The following is a 23,958-nucleotide window of genomic DNA, read 5'->3' on the forward strand; positions in this document are numbered from 1 at the left end:
CTCGCGGGAATTGATAGACAACCAGGCAGGGTTTATGAAGGACTTAGATGAATTAGAGTCTGTTATTTGGCTGGTTGTAAATGTCGGGAAATTATATGCAGCATAGTGTAGGAGAGCCTCTGTCGTACCGCTTTGTCCTAGGAGCCTGGAACTGGTTAGTCGAATGTTAACTCTGCAGTTTTCCGGTATTACGCCTTAGCCCTCCTCAGAAAAACAGCCTCCCTTTATCGATCCAAGTTACAATTTTTTATAGTCAGTTTGAGTCTTTTACTGGTAGCTTTTAGCTGCTTTATGAAAAAAGTTAAACAAAAACTTTTTGTCAGTTACCATTTATACATTGGCAAGATCAAGGGTGACTAACGAAATCAGCGGACAATCGTAAGTAAGCACGATTATTTGCAACTTTCAGTTGGAAATGTTCGAACTAACCCTATATCGAATACCCCTGCTGAATAACGAGTATCGCGGAAAGCGCAAAACATGATTAACAATAGCGGAGCGATATGTACATGCTTGTCCATTTTCCAAATAAGTTTATTTTGGAAATCTACGTACTGGAGTCTTCCTTCCCGTTATTAGCAAATCTGACTACATTTGGACCTATCAGATATACAAAGATGCAAGCGTGTTACAACTCCACTGCCTTTTTCTCCTCTGCTAGCCGGTCATGATTAGCCTGAGTTGCATTCCCCGGTCTCCCTCCCCCTTCTACCGTGTTACACATGCAAAGCATTTGTAATCTCGTGTTATGTATCATCACGTGGCACAAAGGTTGTGCTGCTATCACTGTTAAATTTCTAATGTAGACTGTTTGGTCAGTTATTGCGTGAGATTCCAGCGTGAATGAGCCGGTAAGATGTCCTCACAGTCTAACGCTTAATAATTATACATACACGATTTGGTCAGTTCTATGCATGACTGCTGTTTGCGCATGAGAGCTCATATACGAAAGAAACTATATGCATAACTATTCACTGTTTTAATTGGTTGATAATTTGGATTTTCGTGTTTTCACTTTGTTTTAAATGAACGAATCATTGAGAATGTTGCACTACTTGTTACACTTTTGTTTCTCAACCGGTCGACACCCGTTTTCAAGATAAATTCGTCTTTCAACTAACTTCTGTAACTTCTAAATGTTTGCACCCCTCAGGCTGGATCGAATCATCTAGAAACTAGCAAAGCATGCATGAAGGAAAACCTAAACGAATGCCTGACTACTATTGTGACCGGTTCCATGCAACAATTTCTGATCGAACTAATATTAAAATTTCTGAAAACACGCAGACTGCCTTACAATAGGTGGCCTAGAGCTTAATGAACTTGGCATCTTACAAGATAAGATGGGTATTTGTTGTATATGTCAATTAACTCCTTTCGTTTCAGCACTTTATCTCGACGCCCCTAAGATAACATAATCGACGCAAGAATCATTCCATAACATTAATAGGAATGAAACTAAAACTGCAACTTTTACGGAAAGAACCAAAAATTGTGAATTAAGGAATTGCTTCTAAAAGTTCGAAATTTTGGTATACATGCATGTCAAAACAGGGTTGCTATGGCAACGTTTAGAACCGTGGACAAACGGCTGTCAAATCAAAATGTTTCCAAGGGGTGAGTGAACAGCTATTAAAATCCCCTTTTCAAAATCTGTCTCTTTAGCTTGGGCAGACTGTTGCCTCATTTCAGACCATGTGATAATGCTCTCCAGAATTCTTGCTTTCAAATTTTCAAATAGTCGCGTGTAAATGAATGAAAAATAAAGAACAATTCCCTAGACAACATCACGTGGTCTGTAATGGGAAGACAAACCGCCCAAGTTTAAGGTGGCCGAACAAAATTTCAGCGCGCGCTCTTGCTAATGCCATTCAGCGCGCGCACAAGGATTACACAAAGCAACCATAGCATCGATACAGCGATTTGGTCAATGCCCTCGCTATCTGTGCTTTTTTTTTTTTCATAATTGAACACAGTGCGTTTATGGCTTTATTCTTTAGAAAAGGCGGTGAACGACGCAAAGAACCCAGCGATTCTCAGATTTTTCTTTTTTACCGAAAGAACCCAGTTAAATGCAGCGCATGCGTAGTAAGGCAAAAAATTGCGATTGAATGCGGAATAGCTTTCTTGGAAATACGCCTATTTCTCGAGAACCACTCGTTAGAATTTCACGAAATTTGGCACGAAAATACTTTAGAAAACAAGTAACTAGAATATGGAAAAAAAATGAAAATTGACAAAGGCGATTCTAGATATTCCAGTTAAACTTCTGCAAGTGATAATTAAAGATCCCTCTGTTAAACTAAAATTAAAATAGTGCTAACTTGTGAGCATTGTTACAATCTTGTTGCATGCACATGAGAAAGAAATTCTAACGACTAGATTTTCTGCAAACAAACAAAACCGATTCTAAAGGCCTGTTTATATTAATTCATGTTGCCATGGCAACGGCACATACGTCAGCCTAGCTATCAAAAATCCGAAGTTTGTGTTGTTAACTTGCGTGTAGCTATTTTTGGCGAACAAAGGATCAAGGGTTTTAGAGAAAAAGGAGATTGAAACACAGGTATCAAAACTGTGTTCGGCCACCTTAAAAGGTCTACAGAACGTTTTCACATAACGTCACGGCAGCCATATTGGTGTTCCAAACCAATCCTGTGGGAGTTGAACTCTTTTCTTATGTAAACACTTATTTTTGTTCTCATAAATTTTCATGTGTGCTGGCCACGTGAATGAAAACGCCCTATTGTGAAGGAACGTCATACAAGGGGTGGCATTTACCCACTAACCCCCTTGAACGTAAAGCTTGCCTTGCTTCCACGAACAGTAACAAAAAATATAAAGACACATTATTGGCACCATGAGATGATGGTTGTGGAAATTGTTTCTGCTAAAAATCCGCCGAATCAGTTGTTTATTTTGTTCACATTACATCAGGGGAATAAAGAATTCAACGCGCAAAACTAAAACCCTATAAAGAGCACGCCATATCCAGCAAAATATCGAAGTTACAGATTTGAACGCCGAGTGCTGGGACTGTTTGTTGCGATACCTTTAAAAGATGGTTGTGAGAAATTAAACATTGATCTTTTTCTGCCGGTTATTTACGCAAACAATCCGGCCAGGATGGCCTTGATTTCCAATGTTTCAAAACCTCTAGAAATGCCAATGGAGTTATTTTTTTGCAAACACATTAGATTATTTTACGCTTTAATTTAACAGATTTCATTCAAAAACATGAACGCAGTTGTCAGCTGGATTAGTGATAAACAATTGTCCGTTCTTCGAGATCGGAACAGACTAAGGCATCACATTCTCAGTGAGTTCTTGTTCACCTATTTCGTTAACAAACTTTCCATCCAGCGTGAGCGCTCGTACACTTTTGCTTTCACAGTCACATACAATCAAGTTGTTAAACCTGTCGACGGTAAATCTAAAAGGACCCTTTTATTGAGCGGCGCAGGGTCCCTCCATGCCAATGTCATATAAAAATGTTCCTTCCTTACTGAACACCTTTACGCAATAAACCTCCCCTTCATAGGACACAAAGAACATGTCCTGCGGGTGGAAAACAGCGAACCACAGGGACTCTCCGCAGCGGGAGTGTTGAAGGACCGTAACAGCTGTGTACCGTCTTGGGAGAGGACCTTTATTGCTTTGTCTCCATTGCCGCATACAATCATGTGATCGTCACGTGCAATAAACAAGGCCCACGGGGACTTCAGCTGGTCATTGGTGATATGTTTTATAAACTGACAGCTTTCGGTGAGTAAACGTCGGAAATGATACCGGAATGGACTGTACAACGATTTCACCACACCTGGTGAATGCGACCGAGAACGGCTCTTCTAGTCTCTCGGAGCCATTTGCCTCGTGTCCGAATTCTCTCAAGAAATCGCCACCCCAACTGAACAGTTGAACTCTGTTGTTTTGGCAGTCTGCAACCGCAACGTTCCCTGATTTGTCACACACTGGAATGTCAGATGGATCGTCAAATTGTCCTCGTCCTTTTCCACTTGAGCCAAATGAAAACACGTGCTTGTGCTAATGTGGAGACACGTGAATACTCCTGGGACTACCAGTCAGCGGCTGACTGTTAACCGTTATTATCACGTGATGCGGTACAGGGAAATTTGGTGTGAAATGTACATCACATCTGCCATCTTGCTTTTTTTCGATTACCTTGTCATGGTCTTCCCCCAGCGGAGTCTTTATTGAAACTGCAACTTGCTCGTTCTTGTAAAAACACATTTTTTTCCCTCGAAATCTCTTGTTGAGATCCCAAAATTAAGTTTCTCTACCAACTTCGACTCCTTCCAAGCCTTTTCCTTCTGCCGCTGATTGCAAAACACTTGTGGAACTAACAAGAACTTGGCCTGGAAGTATTTGAAGTAAACTCTCAATAGCTCTTTCATTTTCCACGTTATTCACATGCAGTGGTCTGTGAAGGTTCAACTTTAACTGTTAATTCCAAGTCCGTTTTTCAGTCGAAAGTATGATGGGAAAGAATCTAGTTGTAGGCCATTATTTAAGATAGCCTGCGAACGCAGACGTATTTCCGGCTGTCGCTTGTCTTCGCCGAAAATAACGTCTGCAAACCCGAGCCAGGAAACGATTTCTGTGACGTAATGACTTTTGTTTCTCTTTGGCCAAGCAGATTCCATGATAGAATGAAACTCGAGTGCTCCTTGCAGCGAATACCTCGTGCAGTAGTTCTGGGTCTACTTGAGCTAAACTGTGATTGGTTCGCAGACGCTATTTTCGGCGGAGACAAGCGACAGCCGGAAATACGTCTGCGTTCGCAGGCTAGATTGAAGACGGCTTCAAAAAATAATAATAATATCTATACACGCTAAATCCCTATCCACACCATTCCACCATCCATACCATTCCTTATTTTTTGGTCGGGATCACTTGCGATCCGGGATCATTTGCGGTCCTGGGATCATTTGCGGGCCCGTACAGAAAACGGAGAAATAAAATTGCAAAAAAAATTATTTAAGATCAGATATCCAAACACCGTCACGGCCATGATTTCGTTTGATGAATTATTAATGAGTTTGAGAAGGAAACATGAACACTCGCTCGTGTTATCACAGCACTTCTCGTTCTCCTACCTGGAAACTGCCATTGGTGTTTCTATACCTCGATAAAAACACGGATAATGTCGTCAATTTCTTAACCGAGATCGGATACAGAGTACTTACAGTGCACACCTGGCATGAGTAACATAAGTGCTAAAAGAATGAAGCATTAAAATCAACGGAAACAAACCTGACAAATAAAGTCCTGTGTCTTTTTCTTTACAATAAATCTCCGGTCTCTATCTCTATCAGAAGAGCTGAAATAAAATAGGGTCTGGGGCAGGAGAGTGTGGACTCATCGAGTAACATTGGGAACTAGGCGCTTTGCTTTATCCAAGGCCGGAATTTCAGGAATACAACAGTGGACTGGATTTGTATGGCATGATTTTGCAAAAGGAATATTTTTTGAAAACAGGGATTTGTAACTTCGAAAAGAACTTTTTATTATAGTTACAATGTAATGTGATGTATGGGAGGCGCGGTAGCCTCATGGTTAGTACATAGTGTGCTCGACTCCGGAGCGAGCGGTCCGGGTTCGAGCCCTGGCCGGGGACATCGTGTTGTGTTCTTGGGCAAGACACTTTACTCTCACGGTGCCTCTCTCCACCCAGGTGTATAAATTGGTACCGGTGAATTTAATCCTGGGGGGTAACCCTGCGATGGACTAGTATCCCATGCAGGGGGGAGTAGAAACACTCCTAGTCGCTTCATGCTACTGAAACCGGGATAAGCTCCGGCCTGATGAACCACTTGGCTCGTATGCAGACTTTACCTACCTACAATGTAATCGCGATCATCGTGGCTTGGCAAAATAATCTTGAACGGTGGAGGCGGTGGTATTGTGGGATTACAATGTATGGACATGGCCCATAGTGGACTCATCCAATGGACCACGTAATGAACGTCATGGACCACCCATGATTTTCAAAGGCAAATTTTACCTACGAGTAAAAGGATGGACTGCGGACTGCGAAAATGATATAAACAACCTCAGTACGGACGTAAATTATATGTAAACATCAGTGTTTTACTTCCTAGCATCTTATTTTTCAGGACAAAAGTAGTTGGGAAGGTTTTATAAACACACCCGATTACAAGAAGTTCAAATTGATAATGGACCATACATGATTTATTCGAGGAGCCTCGTTTCGTGAACAGTGTCAAATTGAATGTCACACATGTTCAGGACTCTGGGTTTTTCTTGAATTGTGGCATTCTACTCAGTATGAAGATATGATTGATCATCGCAGATATACACAGAACTTAAGCAGTTGTGAAATTAACGCCTGAAAAAAATTCAGACCTGAACGGGATTCGAACCCATGACCTCTGCGGTACCGGCCAGTGCCATCCACGGGTATATTACGAACGGCAGAGCACTGCACCGGTATCGCAGAGGTCATGGGTTCGAATCCCGTTCAGGCCTGTTTTTTTTTTTTTTTTTTTTTTTTTTTTTCAGGCTTTAATTTCGTAACTGTGTAACTGCGATGATAAATTGTAACTCTATATCTTTCAAGGCCGCGCAGTTCAAATATATGATCTGTCATCTATTCACTTGTATTGTACACAGTCTTATACCGAGATTCCTCTGGTTAGACCGCAACTAAGGCTATCTCGTAAAGCACTATGGGGTCAGTCTTGTTTAATTCTACAGCCGTTTGTGTTCATGTGGGATTTAGAGTCAGACTGAGTTGAATAATAGAGTTGATTATTTTGATAAATGGAGGCTTTTATAATTGTCCTCGTGTTTCCATTGCTAGGTTTCTTATCCAAACGAATCCGTGTCAGAATACTGAATAGTAGCTGTAGTTATTGCTTTTATTATATGACTGAGAAATTTACGTCACTGTGATTGGCTGAGAGCAGGCTAATTTATCGTTAATTCTTAATTTGCACTGTAGTGAGTAATCGTATGAAGCCTCCAGCAGTTAAGGATTTGTACTACTCGTGATAGTTGAAAATTCTTTCAAATTGCACTCGCCTAAAGACTCGTGCAATTTTGAGAGATTTTCTAAATACCCCCCGTAGTGTGAATCCATGACTACCTATATTTATAGTCGCTAAAAGATGGGGGAAACTTATCGGGGCCATGTTCAACCATTCGGATTAATTCAATGCAAGAAACCTTAAATGCTCAAGACCGCGGGCTCGAAAATAATCAGCTATAAACTGAAAGCAGAACACTCCAGATTTATTCTATGGAGTGAGAATAGTGAAACTAAAACTCTCTGAAATCGCTTTAAAACAGTCCAAAGCGACATGGAAACACGTGTAACACATCAAACACCAAGAAGACGAGCTAAGTCGTTTTTAAAAGCATTTCTTTTCTATTCATTACATCCCCAAATTAAGCTATGCAAACATCTATGTTTAAGCTACTGCAATGTTATTGTCATATGATGTTCACAGCTCCCAATGAGGCTGCTCGGGACTTGGTAATAACTTGATAGCCGGGTAGCAAGGCTAAACAGAAATGATTCTGATTTTGTTTGGCAACACTACTGAGGGTCCTCTAACGAAACAAAAACGAAAAATGTAATATAAAAATGCTTGATATTTTCAAGTTACCAAAAGATAAAAAGACAATCCTTGGCGCTATCAGCAACAAACAATGAGTTCCCAGAACTTGATAACGTAACAGAGCAAGGGTACTTGAGGGATGAAAAAAGTGAAATTATCCTGTTTACAAATTTTCCATCCAGTGTGAAAACTTTCAGGTCGCTGTCATCCCCGTCACATACTACAAGGTTGTTAAACTTGTCAATGGCAAGTCCAAGAGGCTCGCTCAAGCGTCCGTTACCAGAATTCTCACTGCCAATATCATAAAGAAATTCGCCTTCTTTACTAAACACTTTGACAACATGAGCCAAGGGATAAGAGACAAAGAACATGTTCTGGTGACAGATAGCAATCCAAGGGGACTCATCACAGTCTGAAGCACTAAAGGATTGTACCAACTCTGTACCGTCAGGGGAGAGGATCTTGACTGACTTGTCACCCCGGTCAGACACCACCATGTGGCCATCACAAGTAATAGTTAATTTGAATGGATCGTAAAGGTGTTGGTTGGTGACACTGTTGAGAAACTGACCATTTTCGGTGAAGCAATACATAGCGCTCGAAGCAATGATAATGAGGTTACCGGTGTTGGTAAATGCAACTGAAGTGGGATTGCTTAGTTTTTTAGCAGCTGGGCCCTTCTGACCACACTCCGTTAAATAGTCAAAAAGTGGGTTAAAAAGTTGTACTCTTTTGTTCTTTTGATCAACCACTGCAATTTTGCCTGTCTTCTTGTTTACTGCAACATCACAAGGTACTTTAAATTTTCCATGAGCTTTCCCACGTACTCTCCCAAAATATAGACAATTGTACTGATGTGGACGAACTTGAACACTCCTGGGACCTCCAGGCAGCGGTTGATCATTAACTAAGATCATCACTTCATGACGTCCATGACGATTGGGAGTATAGGCGACAGTATGTTTACCATTTCCGTGGTCTTTAATCTTGTTCTCCAGACCCTTTCCGGTTGGAGTCTGAACATTAGCTGTTATCTGGTCGATTTCATGGTAACACTGTTTCCCATCTGAGTCGTTTGTCACGATTGTAAAGTAAGATTCCTTGCCAGCTTCCCCTTCTTTCAAGCCTCTCCCTTCCGCTACTGACCGCAAAGGATTCGTGTTACTAATATCAACTTGACCCGGAACCGCACTTCTCACATTCTGAACATAATCTTCATTTACCTTGTAATGAACATGCGATGGTTTATAAATGTCCATTTTTGTTGCCTTTATTAGACCTTTACACCTTTCAATGACATCCTGTTGGACTTTCAGAGTTTCAAAACTGCTGCTTCTCTGCAAGATTGCCTCGCAATCTTCCACGGACGTTTTGAATTGCGTGACACACGTCTGAAAATGTTCCAACTGCGTTGAGTGATCTCTTTGATCAGCTTCATCAAGAACATCTAACTTAGTCACCATGGCAGCCTCGTGCTCTCTTAACACTCGAACGAGTTCTTCGACAGTAGTCTGTACATTGTTACGCGCTGCGGCAATCTTTTCTCTGCTTATTCTCAACGATTCTGTTGTTTTCTCCATTTGGATCTCACAGTCAGCCATATCTACCTTCATTTCCTGTAAAACCTCCATCATCTTTAGTTTCTGTTCGTCGGCGGCTTGCTGAATATCCACCTTGGTGTGACGAGTATGACGTGTTTCTCCACACTTGCCACAAATACAAACTTTGCAATCTTGACAGTAATAATTAAGGGTCTCATTTTCGTGATGTTGCTCTCTACACATATTCGAGAAATCCTCTTGCTTCGGGGTTTTACCTGATCAAGCAAAAGTATGAATTAACGTACGTTACTGAGCTGGGGTAGACTTTCTAAAAGTCCTTTCCAATAATTCTTCCCTGCCCTGTTTCTCAGTCGCGACTTGCATCGCTCGCGCTCGCCCTCGCGACTTCGTCGTTTGAAGATTAAGATTAAGGATTAAGAAAAGATCGACTTGGGGCAAGTCTAAGCTGGAGATGTTACCTTACTTGTTCTCTTCTGTTAAGTCTATTAAGTGTTAATGTCAAGGACCGACAGAGATGGTGGAGTCTTGCTGATGCCCTGTGCACCAGATAGCGTCTAAAGGATAGATGATGATAAATCTACGAGCGTTCTAACACGAATGTCGTTCTCTTGGCTCACGCTCCTCACTATCCACGGCTGTTTTGTTATTGAGATAGTGAGTAACCCAGCGGTATGCGCTTGTTAACAAAATGGCGGCCGCTTTTTGCGTTTTCAAAGTGTCTGTCTGTGGAGAGGATTTAGACGATTTACTACTGGCTTTTTGAACAACTGGTAGATTTATACTAAAACATTAAGATTATTCGCTCTCGATTTCTATGCGTGACAGTTGGTTGACTAGAGGCTGTAAAGTTGACGTTTTAGTTACGGTAATCTGTCAGGCGTTCGGTTAAGCGCACTAGTTCAGTTTTGGTGGGAACGTTTTGACACCTTGTAAGCCTTGATATTAAAATTGCAAGCTTATTACATTCTATTTTTCTAACCTCTTTTCAATTTTACTCATAAAAAATTACTTTTCTTGAGAAAAGAGACCATGATATTGTAGCCATGGCAGGTCAGGATATCAGTGCAGTTCACACGGCTTCTGATTGGCTAAATGCAAATTTGGGTATGGTAAGAGAGGACAGAGTTTCTCTAGAGTCAATGGTACAATATTACCCTCAGTAAAAAGACCCATCCCTTAACATCTTGATCCAAGCCCAACAAGAAGTAGTAAACCTCCCCTCTCATGTATGGAGTCGTACCGGGGAAGTTCAATCCATTGATACAAGGGAGATTTGAAATAATTTAAGTTTTAAAAAACTCACAATATACCTTCATCACTAGTTCCCTTTGCAGGAGCCATGCTCGAGGGTACTGTCATTTCATCGAGCCGTTTTATGACCGTTTCCAGCTGATCTTTCAGGCTGTTTTCATCCTTCTTCCATTGATTGAGAAGTTCTTTGTAATGATCTTCAATGTCAGGGTCCATACACTCAGTTTCAAGCTTGTCGATAGCCGCTTTGTACTTAACTCCTCCCAGTCTCACCAGAGTGTCCCGGATGTCTTGCCAGTATGTGTTGAACGTTGCGTCATCAACTGAAGCGTGCTCGGCATGAGCGTACACAGTGTTTCTAAAATACTTAACACGAGCGATATCCGCTTCACGAGTCAAGTCTGTTACTGCAGGAAATGCGTCCCAGCCAGTTATGGGAGAGAGCAAGCCGCATATGTTTCGCAACAGAACCATTAAGAGAGTCACGTCAAAGTCTCTCGAAGACACTGAATTAGGAATGGCAGGGAACAGTTTGCCCCATTGTGTTGGATTAATAATTTTCCTTGTTCTGAGTGATTGCAGCATGGTTTTATTTCCCGCCAAAACTGTGTGAAGGGTTGCTGGTGCATGGATGGCATCAAATGTGTCTCTGAGGGCCTGGGTACCAACATCAACCAGCAGACGACACAAGCGAGCATAGTTAGTGGTCTCTTTACTGGATGAAGCTGTTGGTGCTGCACAAGCCATGCTGGGAACAAGCTGGTATTGGTTAACCTTAGGTAGAGGGAAAACAGTCCGATACATGAAGTTTTCTTTCTAGGACCTCACTTTTTCATTTCCTGTTTTGTTTGTTTGTTTGTTTGTTTGTTTTTTTTCATTTTCTTGTTGGTAACTATCCCAAGTTTTAACTTGCCCACAACATCGCCGGTGCGCTTGGAGAAAGGGTGAAGCCGGAGTGGTATACGCTTCCGGCTAGGGGAAAAGGAGGGTGAAAGGCCGGTCGGAGGAAAAGAAAGGGAGGTAGTTGATCTAATCCTTACTAGTGGTCACCAGCGGTACCCATGAGTGGGAGAAGAGAGAGAGGGGGAGGGGGAGGGGGCACGGAGGACCGGAATTTGTGAGGAGAGGGGTTGGAAGGAGAAAGGCTGAGGGGAAGGGAGGATAACAAGGTGAAAATGTCCCACGCGGTGGAATCTAAATATGTAAGTTTAGTTAGTCAATTGAAGAAGAGATCTCTGGGCCAATCGCAAAGCAAAATGCCCTTGGACTGGTAGAAAGGGCTTATACAAATTACATCCGCTTTCACTGTTACGTGCATAGGCGAACATCTTTCGATCATTGTTCGACATGCCATCTTTTGACATGTTATGTTAAGGGCTGAAAGAGCTCTTAACTCTGAAACTGGCAATTTTCCAGTTATTAGCGGAACAAATGACAGATAAATGACAATTACTAACCTCAAATGGCTGAAGAAGATTGCGGATTGTGCATGTTTCCCTATTAACGGGACGATTCAAACGCTTTTAGTGTAGTCGATCGGCTCTCAATAGTGACCTCCAGTAGTTTTGGGCAGAAGCATATGATATGCTTCTGTTTTGGGCTACTGCCGCTTTTAATGTTCGCAAGGTGTAAACATTCAAAACAGTCGATTTATTTCTCCCGGAATGACTTTTTGGTACTCCTAACCTTAGTTTGATGTCAAATAAATCCATCTTTCATGACTAAAATTCGAGTTTTAGTGTAAAAAAATCCGTTATGGTTACATTTTTGACGTAGGCCAGGTTACACAGCATAGCGGAAGATGGCATGTCGAAAGATGTCACCTATGCACGTAATACTGAAAGCGGGTGCAAAACGAAAATAAAAACATATATTTGATTATGTCTCGGTCTGTCTTTAACAAAGAAATTTTAGTCTGACAAATCACGCAACGTGGTCATGTTATGTCATAACGTGGTGGTCATTTTCGTGCTTTATTTTGCTACGGTCAGTTCGTATCAACCAAAATTAAAATCTAGTTAAAAGAGGGAAGTTTCAGAAGACTGTTTATACGAGCCGGCCTGTTTGATTAAACATTCAACATCGTTATAAAAATAGCGGACACTCCAAAACGCACACCATGCAGACTGCAGACCGTGAGGACCAGTGAAGACTGTGCAGACCGTGAAGACTGAGTACCTTTTTTTGCCTCGTGTCCACGTGATTTTGGTCACGTGGACACGAGGGTACGGAGTGAGTTCGGTACATTCCTGTGTAGCCATTCTTTGGGTTCCTAATGTAAGATTCCTGTGAATGGCGAAAAATACTAAAAAGTCGGCTAAAAAGTCGACAAAAAAGTCGACAAAAAAACTTGTTGAAATCGCCTCACTTCCATGCGAGCACGTGATGTGTACACCAGTTTACATTTTTCGTAACAGTAGGTCGAGAAGGAGTTGTCAACTTGAAAATTCTAAACGATTCAAGTCAATAGTCGAGTGAAGTCGAGTCGAACAGTCGAGAAAACGTGTAAATTTGATCGCGTATCCGAGATTAAAGTTTATTTTGAAAAAAAGACGAATCGAACAATCATTACAATTTTTAGCATGCGTAGCCTGTACACAGGCTAGCATGAGAGCATAGTCTAAACTTTTACACAATTCGCGAATTACCCAGAAGTTATTCTCGCTGACTGGTTTTCGATTCCTCTGATATCAGTATCATTTCATTCCGTGAAATAAAGCAACAAACAAGAGATTTAAGTTTAAAACTGTCTTAAATATATAACCGGATAAACATTCCTGAAATGGACGACATGGAATTCGGAAATTAGGAAACCCTTTTGGTAAACGGTTGTAAATATTGAATTCCCAAAAATCTAAATGGAAGCATAACATGGGAAAATCTAGGGGGATCACAGGCAATGAGTCGGTTAAAAACTATTATATAATGTACACTTTCCGAGAGTAAGCAAACAGGTATAGATTACAAAATTAATTGTCAATAATTAAGGGTCGAGTCGGGCCAGATCAAGGCAGGTCAAATTTTATTGGTAAAGTTAACAGAAGTAAAAATGTATATCTAGTGTTACGCTTGCATTACACTTGTTTGGTTTGGAAATGGATTTCTTCGCAGCAACACGAGGCAGCCCAGGCCGGGGCCTTTGATTTCTTACCGTTAGTTTTCACATTTACTTTTGATTCACATTTTTTCGGTTCTTGTTACAAAATAGTGTTTAAAATATCGGAAATATTGTTAATTACCCACAGGCCGCACAAACTCAGTACCTGACTGTTGACTCAATACATGTAGACAAACGCGTTTAAGAGACTTTGTATGGGTAATTCCCTGTAGTCCTTAATATTCCCAAAATAAAGCATAGGAACAAACTTCACTTACCTCACCATAGGATGTTCTTTGTGTCTTCCATACATCTTGGGTGCAAATTGTGTCCATTTGAATCGCCATTAGATTACGAGTAGTACTTCCAGTTCGGTTAGTCCGTCGACCGCGCCATTCTTTCCTCGAGGTTTATTCATAGATGCCTCCAGACATTTTTTCCTCACGGTTTTCTTTGACTTCTGTTGCGTCACGCTCGACGGACTAAGCGAAAGAGGGACTACTCGTGATCTAAATCGCCATAAAAACACCAATGTCATAACGCCAGATAAATTTACCATCGCATCAACTTATCACGGCAACCGTATCGCACTGAGCATGTCAAATAATGTTCGGTTCTCTGTCATCTTTCCATGGGCTCGGCTTTTTTCGTATGATCGCTGACACGCTCCAACGATCATTTGGAATTAGATTTTGTAAACCAAAATTCTACTCGTGAAATTACATTACGAGTAAAATTTTAAAATAGCTTTATTTTTAAAGCATATTTAGGACTAAAGGGCCGCAGTAATTTTTACAAAATCTATGAAGCGATCGTCTGTTAGAGACGACTGAATCAACAGTCACATACTGAGCTTGTGTGCAGTGTGGCTTGTGCATAAATAACAAACACACCGATATATATTTGAACGCTATTTTGTGACTAGAACTGAAAAAATGCGAGTCAAAAGTAAATGCAGTCTGCATGGTCTGCCTTTTGGAGTTACCGCGGAAACAGTGATAAATACGTCTGCGCTCCCACGCTAGAGTGAGAAACAGACAAATATCATTATTGTTTCCGCCTTTTATCGAGAAACAAGAAAATCGTATGCGCCATTTCATTTACGCTGTGAATCCTACTTAATAGCCAAATGAATAACAGGCGAATGGGAGCAGCCTTGACGTTATTGGAACAATTCGATGCATTGCAAGTCAGGCGATTTGACAGAAACATAACATGGCCTTTTATCTGTAGCTACCTGTGTGTCAGACTGTTGTATGACATTTGCAGACTGCCGACTTAGCCCTTAATAGCGCTCCGGTTAGTCTGAATATCACTCAGGTTAGCCTGAATAGCGCCCAGGTTAGCCTGTTTACGGTTAGCGGCTATCGATAATGGAGATGAATATACCCTGTTAGCTTAACTCTGTACTTACAACAGTATCAGTGGAACATAACTGATGCGACTCCATGTGACTAAGATTGCGGTAGGCAGGATTCAATATTGTATTTATTAAATATTGACGTGTGTACCTGGTGGATCAGAAATAGGTGACTCTATACATGTACATAATTCTAAAATTAAAGCAACAAACCTGTGAATCTTTGAGGTCCTAACTAAATTGAAATCCTTTGCACTCTCAAACAGGAACTCGATCTTCTAATAGTATGCGCATCTACCAAGGCTCAATCATCAAAACGAATGACGATAGTGAACAATTATTCACTGTGTTTAGTCAGGGTTTAGTGGAGGAGCAATTTCCATTGCTTTACTTTAGGGGTAGCTGGTGAAGTTGGTGATTTTATGGATCAGCTCAGTTTTTAACGATGCTCAATGATATCGCAAACCCGTCGCAAATGGTTTCCTTATTAGAAATGGCGGAATCTAAACGAAACCGAAAGTGATTTGAATATTTAACCGAAAAAAGATTCCCTTCATGGGTGGTGTGCGGGACTATTTGTTTGTTTTCTCGACATGTTGAACGGAAATTGGAACAAAAGAGGATGTGTCAAACGGGGATATGAAAGTCATGAAACGAAAACGATAGGCAAGAGGTAAAGATGGTCATCCTGTAAAATTGGTTTCCACTACTCAATCTTTCCCACTCTTCCCTTCACGTTAGCATCAAGACCGTCGAACGTCCGATAATATACTTGCTGCCCTTACAGCCTTTACTTTCGAGCTGTGTTTGTCCATGGTTTGTCGCACACATAAAACTTAAGTCACGCCAAAGAATTTGGAGTCACGGAGCCGTACGCTCGAGTACTGGGCTATGAGTATTCGAAATTTTGCGTAACATAAAACTATCCCGAACTCAATCAAGTTTGAAATAAATAAAATAAAGGCATTACAAAGTGTGCCATGGCTTTGGCTCTTCAATCTAGTCTACGTCCCGTTGTCACGAGTGGGCGCATGTGATTGCACGATCTCGCGCGCAACCCACGCCCATTTTGCGCGCGTTTGCTTTTATTGTCAAGGCCTGGGATCTAAACCAACATGGCTGCGGGCGGCTTTTGCTGCGTGTGGACAGTCCTGCGTGTGTAGAATTAATTGATCATGAGCGCTGTTGAGCTGGAAGGTCTGGCATATTTGTCTTTCTTTGATGATGGCTCCTGGTTTCAGGTAAAGTTCTGTTTCATCCCTGTTACTGTTGCTGATGGCATACTGACTAGAAGTGTAGTCTTGTGGAAGACCATGCAAAGGTTTAAGCTTTTAACAAGCTTAACGTGCAAGGAAATATATCGATCGATCAAGTAGAGACTTCGAACTCCCTCCCAGGTATACCCTGGACTTGCTGATGTGTTCCAGACGAGAATTGTTAGTGGCCCGGTCAAAGGTGACTCTATATGGAGGGTTAGGTGGGGGTGGGTGTTGGGTTGTTGAACAGGTTGCCTTAAGATCATGGCGAAGCGTCGCAGAAGGAATGAAGGGACAAAAGTGTTCTTTGTATACACTGTGCATCAAAAAATAAGAGTCTTTCTCATTGATTTCCGGGGAATGGGGGCATTTGATCGTATAGTATAACAGCAGGGTAGGGTATTTAAACACCATATTTGCCTTGGGGGATGGGAATCTGACCAAATGAAAAAGCAAAATATATAATGCCCAGCAGGGGATGGAGGGGGGAGGGGAGGAGGGGGAGGTTGAAGTTTTGAATATGTCACTTAAATTTGCCATCAAAGCTAATATGTTTGCCCCTGTTGACATATAGTGAATGCCACCACAAATTATTATGACTGGAATTTTATTTACTATTTGGAATATTTTGTAATTAATACAGTCAAGTACTTCAAGATTTGCACAAAGTTATTGTTAAAGCAGTAACATGCCCCAGTTGGGTGGGGTGTGAGAAGGGGGTGGGTATTTTAGGTGTGGCCATTACATCCCTATTTCTTGAACCTTCAAGGGAATTGAATATTAATAGCTTTTAGAAATTTGAAGAATTTTAAAAAATGGTAATTGAAAGTATCAGGTCATTTTCCAGTAGTATTGTGGCTGCATTCGCATCTTTCATTCTTTCATTATTTAATTGCTACTGTTAGACATCTATTACTATGGAATTCACATCCTTGAGCTGAGTATTATGTCCACTGAACATATAGGGCTGAACTCACACACGACTGTTCTCATGTGGCTTTGATAGCTCAGTTGGTAGAGCATTGCACCGGTAACGCGAAGGTCATGGGTTCGAATCCCGTTTAGAGCTCGAAATTTTTTCAGGTCATTTTTCCAGTAGTGTTATAGCTGCATTTGCATCTTTCATTCTTTCATTATTTAATTGCTCTGTTGGACAGCTATTACAATGGTAATTGAGTTGGTGTGTGCATTCTTTTAAGGATGTTTGCGCTAATAGTTTCTGCGCATCCTTACTGCACACACAAATTCACACACGATGCCATGCATGAGAGTGCACACTAAGTAATAAATTATAAACATAGCGCACGCACTAGTCCTATCTAATTCCTATTGAGCCATCATGAACGAAATCTCTATGTACGCACAGCCGTGCGTATATAAGATGACATGTACAGTTTTGATTTAGCTGCGAAATTTCCGTTAAGTTTAGTGCAAGTTCCTTTTGTTTAAGTTTCGGCAATCAATGTGAAGATTATTCTGAACAATCCAAACTCGACTTCAAGCCTTTGACTTTTGCCAAGCTAAGATGTTTACTTAAATGTGAGTATTTTGACTTTGTTTGTCTACATTTTCATTGAGTATTTTTGACTTTGTCTGCCTACATTTTCATTATAATTAATTCGAAGAAGTGCATTTTTCATTGACAATTTTAGAAACCAGGTTAAGCATTTTTGCTCATCCATTGCTCAAACGATTGTGGCTTGTTAGGATCCTAATGACCTTTGTTTTCTTCCACCACGTATTATGAGAACTTTGTAGTCAATCACAAAGAAAACATGTTTTAGCGCCCAAGTTGTTATCGCCATGTTATAAAAGAATTGGTTCATGCTTTTAGCTGTGCTTATATCGAGTTATGGATGCACTTGGGAAGTTTGGAGAGCACTCAAGAAACTAGAGTTGTTCTTGGCTGTCGCCTTGAGCAACTCTTACGTTTCTTTTCCGCGTGCAACCATAACTCTATATACGCATGATGACCATGAACCAATTCTTAATTAAATTAAAAATTGAGCAAGGTAATTGTAGTGGATAAAGTGTTGCAGTGACATGAACTAAAATGCACATTCTGTTTCCTATTTCAGGGAACACTTCTAACAAAGGATAAAAAGCAATATGGAGTCATGGGAGAAAGTAGGCAACCTACATACATGTAGACCTATGGATAATTTAAATTACTGTAAACACTCTTAAGTGCAGCTGTCTTGTGGATTCACAACATATTATAAAAGTTCTGAAGACATGCTAAAACATTTTTTGTGTTAACTTCTTGTGATGGCAAGATCAATAATCAAGGTCTTGGTAATTTTTACTGATTCAGTTATTGAATATTGATTATCAACATCACCTGCAGCAGTCACGCTATACATGTAGATGTAACAGTTACATCAACCTAATGATCCATGATCTAATCTTGACCAAATTACATCACAAATATTTTATCCAATATTAATTAACAGCATGTGGTCCACCAGAGGAAGGATTTGCTGAATGTTGTTTTGATGATGAGCCATTATTTTACGTGATCACCATTATTGATCATGAAGTAAATAAAGATATGGTAAGAATATATTATTTAATTTAGCTGGTTTTTGAGCAGTCTCATTACTGGTCAATCCATTTAGCATAACCAGAAATAGTTAAATTTATTATACCTCTAGGTTTCTATTCAATGGGCACTAAAATTTAAATGGGCACTAAAATTATTTTATTTTAAGCTTATCCCAAACCTGCCAAGCACAAGTAGAGATATCTTGCTTATATCTTGCTAACCTCTTCTTTTCAGTCTGTGCTATAAACTATGGATCCTTGTTTTCCTCCTTTGAATTAATGGCCCACAAGCTTCGCACAAAAACTCAGTCTGTATCTTTCGTTTCGAACATGGGTAACGAGATTTTGTAGAGCTTCAAGTATTTGGTCCAGCAAGAGCTACAATCCTGGCCAAAAGTCCCTGGGACACTTGACAAAATGACAACTGGTGACGTATTGTTTTGAAGTGGGAAGTCTTTGTTTAATTTGCCGAACCCCACTCCCCTTAAAATAATGTTAGAATAGTGGGTCTGCTTTGGATGCATCAACATCAACATTGTGTTGGGGGTGGGGAGGTGGAGGTGGACAGAAAGACCATATGTTGGCAAAAGTGCAGTGTCCCAAGACTTTTTACCAGGATTGTAGCTCATTCATCCTTTCAGGATGAGTATGAGTCACAACTGAGTTGACTCTTAAAATTATAGTTCCTGCTGTTGGGGGCAGGGGAGGGGGTCTCTAAGACCAAAACATTTAAAGAAATGTATTAAGCTTAATTAGAATTTCCAGAGGGGCTGGGGTAGGGGAGGCCTTGAGGAGGGGTCTTAGAAAAAATCCCTTCTATGTGGGAGGTATAGATATTTTCTGGAATTACACAATTAAAATGAGTGCCTAAAAACTGTTGAGCAGTCTGAACAAGTGTTGGGGGAATGGGTAACCTGCAATGAGCTGTCATTCTATCTTGAGAGATAAACCACAATAAGTTTTAATTGACATAGTAGCATCCACTTTGACCTGAAGAGGGAGGGGCAGTGGCCTAGTTGTTTAGCATGCTGGACTCTGGATCAAGCAGTCTGGGTTTGAGCCCTGACTGGTTCATTGCATAATTTTTGTTCTTAGGCAAGAAACTTGACTCTCACAGTGCTTCTCTCCATCCAAGTGTATAAATTGGGGTACTGGTAAATTTAATGCTGGGAGGTAATTCTGCAGTGGACTAACATCCTATCCAGGGGGAGTAGAAATACTCCTAGTTGCTTTATGCTGTGAAGACCGGGATAAGCTCCGGCCTGATGAGCCACTTGGCCCAATGAAGACTTACTTTGGCCTGAGGTTGGACTTAACCTTTGGCTTTGTAGTTCTCACCCCAAGTAGCTTCTTCCTCCATTCCCTGGGAAACCTAGAATTATATTTTCCTTTGTAATGTTCAACAGGTGTTCAAACATGTTATGAAGACTGGTGGTGATAACTGCACACTTGTGTCAAATGAAATTGACTTTGAAACTGAAGAACTCCTAGTTGGGAGCAAGGTCTGTGTAAAAATGAGTTCAGAATACCGTACGATGGTTTGCTCATTTCCAACAGTTTAGCGCTGGCATGCAAAGGCCAATCAATTGTCTTCTAATCCTGTTGAACCTCCATTCATTCCTCCAACTATGAATGTATATCTACCTTACTAAGTGGCACTGACATTCTTATAACCTGAGCAGCACTTAAAAATTTCTGTGAGATAGACTGCATTATTTTGAATTGTAATTATTTGACGAGTGCTGTGGTAGATTGTACTGACTACATTGTGTTATATTCAAGAGTAAATCACATCAAAATTAATAGTCTTCAAATGTCCATCAACTTATCTGCAAATATTTTCATTATGTGTTGTTCCAGGAAATATCCATACCATTCCCATGGAGGGAGTTTTAGTTTAAACAACCCCCCCAGTCCCTCTGGAAATTCATGTTGTTGTTATACTCTGCTGTATAAATGTGGCCTTTTGAGTCCCCCATCCCCTTTGGAATTTCCCCGTTAACCCTCCTTGGGGTGGGTATGGATATTTCTCTGGAATCACTCATTGCATATTTGTATACTTGTACTTGTGTGTTGTTGTTGTTTTTTTGTCAATAGGCTGAAAGCCATGTTAGCAAGTATTGCCGATCGGAGTTGAAAGGGAAGGAGTGTATTGTTTGTTCAGGACACATGACAATTCACGCCAGTGATGAGTCGGACTAAATATATCAGTACTTGTATGTTGGTTTATGTACTGAAGGCCAGTTTGTAACAAAGTTCAACTCACGCCCACACTGTATCCTTCGACATGGGTCACGGAAACAACGCTTATTATTGTAATACAGAATTGTTGCCGCGCAAATAACGGGTCTAGACTCGTTCAAATGTCCTATCCGATTTTCAGACAAGGAGATAAGAGCCGTTTCTTTGGCGCATTCTTGTTGGTCCCTGTTGAACTACATGAAGGCATTGTAAAACTTGGCTACAACCCGGACTGCTTGATTTTAAGTCCAGTGGGTCATAACGCCTCCCTGGAGCTAAACAGAATCAAAATTTATATATGTCAACAACAATCAAGGTGCGGTATCCAATTCAGGACAATAGGCCAATCCCGAGTTACCTTGCACCTCTGTTTCAAAATGAGTCTTTGTGCAAAACCTTTCATATGAAAATGAGTTTGATTTGCATGAAAATGAACCTGTCGGGGAAACACATTTACATATGAATGGTTTTACACGAAGACTCGTTTTGACACAGAGGCAAAAGGCAACTCGCAAATGACCTGTTGAACGACTCCTCCGATTTTTGCTATAAACATGTTGCTAGGTATACGTATGTATTTCGGTTTATTTAATTGAAAAAAGCTGACAGGCCTGCTAGCAGCTTGATGTTCGTGAGTCTCCGTCTGCACAAGTGTATTTATATAAATGATTGCCGCCGAACTTAAATTATAAATAGTGGGGTAACCCTGCAATAGGTTAGCACTGATCGGTTACTGGTCTTTTAACCCCCAAGTCAATTAGCCCCTAGCTGGTTAGCCTCCAACCAGAAGTCGCTTAGCCCCTATTCACGCTTAAAGAGTGAGAAATAGACGGTGTTTTCGACTTCTGGTTGGGGGTAAACAGTTCGGGGCTAATTGACTTGGGGGCTGAATGACCGGTTACCCTGACTGATCCCATTCGAGAGGAGTTAAAGCTCCCGAAACGGGGAGGCGGTATGGAAAGCTTTTTGTTCTTGAGTTGTATGTCTCCAGTACCCAATCTTATTAGCCAAGCACTTTGGAACGACAAAGCATATCATAAACTAAACCTCTGTTAACCACTTAACTTGTAGTTGTTTAATTTAGAACTGTTTTCACTCGAGTGTCGAGATTAATTTGCGTTTACTTTGGTTTTGCATCACCACTCGAAGTGCCACTTAGTCATGTAATCAGAAGTAAAACCAAACCAATCGTGCCACGCTCGCACGCGTTTTCCCACGCTTCGCTTTAGGCTCGATTTCCGCCGCTCACTCGAGTCCGGTCTGGCTCCTCCCCGAGAAGAGTGTTCGGCGGAGAAGCGCGAGCTCTTTTTTCGAACAGAGGCTGGTAACTTCGCGTCAGCAACATGTATTTGCCGCGAGTTTTGATTGGTTTAATGGACTGTATGTGTCCTTTGTGATGGGCCACGTTCGATATCATGGATCCGAGGCTTTCGGATCAAAATTACAAATTTTTTAAGTTTCTTTTGTCTCACAATTTCCAAAAGAGACTTGGAAACAAAGAAAACACAAGCAAATGTAGAAGTTTGTCCTGAAAGCCTCGTAGCCCTGTTAGAATATTGATATATCCATAGTACCCTCTACTAACTATGATATATCGAACGTGGCCTATTGGCTAAAGTATTAACTTTGGTTCTGCTTTTACGATGGTGTAATTTACAGAGACGCATGGTCGTGGACCAGCTTCGAAATTTAACACCGCTTCTGGTTGCCTCTGGTGGTCACCTGTGATATTAGAGCTTATTAAGGGTAGACAACTAAACATGGGTGGGTTCATCAAATAATTCATTTCTGCGCGAAGTGTACCTTAAAAACATTGAGCTTTCGTTTTTTCCGTTTCTTTGAACTATGAGCATTCAGTCAAAATAAGAAAATTCAAAAGCATAAATATTCATCGAGAAGTAGACACAACCGTTTTTCACCGGAGTACCCGAATTGACAGCTAATTGGTGTTTACTTAAATTTTTATTTTCCCTGGGTGGGGACACTTTGAGGTGTTATTACAAATCAAAGGCAGCTGGTCCGATTTCAGTCAAATCTGGTCAGTTGATAGATTAACCCATCTCCAACAAAAGCGTGTTGGGGAAATTTCACAATTCTAAAAATTATTTCGTTGGGAGTCATTTCTGTGGGGCCACTCCGTAACTTTTTACAGCAATTTTCAAAATGTTCCGCAACTTTCGAGTGCAATAGAGCGTTTATACATGACATCACGACAGCCATATTGGTTGCGCAAAACAATGAAACGGCTGCCATGTTGTTGTCCCACACCAGTCCTGTGGTAGTTGAACACTTTTCTTATGTAAACACTTCCTTTTGTTCCAATAAATTTGCATGGCTGCTGGCCACGTGAGTGAAAACTCTCAGTAGAATTAACAACGGAAAACCCCACCCTTTTTGCACGTTTGGGTTCCTGGCTTAGGAAAAAAAAAGTAAAATAAAATTCCCAAAATATAGAAATCGTGTTGAGTTGGGACTTTGAAAAAAGTTGAATTATACCTTCCAGTTTAGACTTCGCGGAGAACTCGATAATTCACTTTTCGGAAAACCAAATAAAATATTTGAATAGCCAGATCTGTAAGTTTTAATTTGATATGGGGTTTAGGGTATCTCGGATGTAATCGGGCGGCGCTGCATTCGTTGGACTGAAGATACCCCGGTAACCATTAGTCAGTAGTGAATCCTGCTGAGGGGCTGAAACTGAACAGGTGTGGAACTGACCGCAACCAATGCATAGCGAAGTAAATTGATTAATGGGCAAGAATTAAAAGACCATGCACGCGAAGGGATAGGGGGACATACAGTTGAAGGTCGCCATACTAACGGTTGATTTTTGACTCCGTCGTGTACATTAAAAACTGAATTTTCGAATTCTGCCAGGTGACTTTCAAAGAAATGCCGCCGTGAATTTATATCTTTCATAGGGGTTACGTAAAGATATGAACTTTACATGTAACATTACAGGTATTTGCCAACTTATTAGGAGCTTGAAACAGGTTCTATTGATATTGTGAAGCCTTAAAAGAATTGTTGTATCTGCCGCTAA

At 40.8% G+C, this 23,958-nt stretch overlaps 2 protein-coding genes and 1 pseudogene across 3 annotated transcripts; 1 reads left to right on the forward strand and 2 right to left on the reverse strand.

The window, feature by feature from the left end:
* Positions 1 to 2,408: 2,408 nt before the first annotated feature.
* On the reverse strand, positions 2,409 to 6,100 carry LOC145478831 (protein meiotic P26-like; annotated as a pseudogene).
* Positions 6,101 to 6,120: 20 nt separating this feature from the next.
* LOC145478799 (uncharacterized) lies at positions 6,121 to 15,280 on the reverse strand. Of its 2 annotated transcripts, XM_081456970.1 has the most exons (3): positions 15,088 to 15,280; positions 10,477 to 11,191; positions 6,121 to 9,420 (listed from the first exon to the last, which is right to left on the reverse strand). In XM_081456970.1, exons 2-3 carry the CDS (start codon positions 11,162 to 11,164, stop codon positions 7,649 to 7,651), a joined length of 2,460 nt encoding a protein of 819 aa, XP_081313096.1. In that variant the 5' UTR covers positions 11,165 to 11,191; positions 15,088 to 15,280; the 3' UTR covers positions 6,121 to 7,648. The 2 variants fall into 2 exon arrangements, with proteins under 2 accessions (XP_081313096.1, XP_081313095.1); XM_081456969.1 differs by lacking the exon at positions 15,088 to 15,280 and having other exon boundaries at positions 10,477 to 11,790.
* Positions 15,281 to 15,448: 168 nt separating this feature from the next.
* Positions 15,449 to 23,957, forward strand: LOC145478847 (uncharacterized). Its single transcript, XM_081457030.1, has 5 exons — positions 15,449 to 16,115; positions 18,209 to 18,257; positions 18,584 to 18,684; positions 20,081 to 20,176; positions 20,772 to 23,957. Exons 1-5 carry the CDS (start codon positions 16,050 to 16,052, stop codon positions 20,874 to 20,876), a joined length of 417 nt encoding a protein of 138 aa, XP_081313156.1. The 5' UTR covers positions 15,449 to 16,049; the 3' UTR covers positions 20,877 to 23,957.
* Position 23,958: the final 1 nt, after the last annotated feature.

Source organism: Orbicella franksi, chromosome 2 (genome assembly GCF_964199315.1).
Source record: "Orbicella franksi chromosome 2, jaOrbFran1.1, whole genome shotgun sequence".
Lineage (NCBI taxonomy): Eukaryota > Metazoa > Cnidaria > Anthozoa > Scleractinia > Merulinidae > Orbicella > Orbicella franksi.

Bases quoted from the DNA above. Each gene is read 5' to 3' on its own strand.
- LOC145478799 (XM_081456969.1), bottom strand. From the start codon at position 11,221: ATGTATCGGACTGTTTTCCCTCTACCTAAGGTTAACCAATACCAGCTT. The intron at 9,421-10,476 runs GTATATTGTGAG...TTGCTTGATCAG, and splicing joins AAAGGGAACTAGTGATGAAG to GTAAAACCCCGAAGCAAGAG.
- LOC145478847 (XM_081457030.1), top strand. From the start codon at position 16,050: ATGAGCGCTGTTGAGCTGGAAGGTCTGGCATATTTGTCTTTCTTTGAT. The intron at 18,685-20,080 runs GTAAGAATATAT...AATGTTCAACAG, and splicing joins ATGAAGTAAATAAAGATATG to GTGTTCAAACATGTTATGAA. The intron at 20,177-20,771 runs GTCTGTGTAAAA...TTTTGTCAATAG, and splicing joins AACTCCTAGTTGGGAGCAAG to GCTGAAAGCCATGTTAGCAA.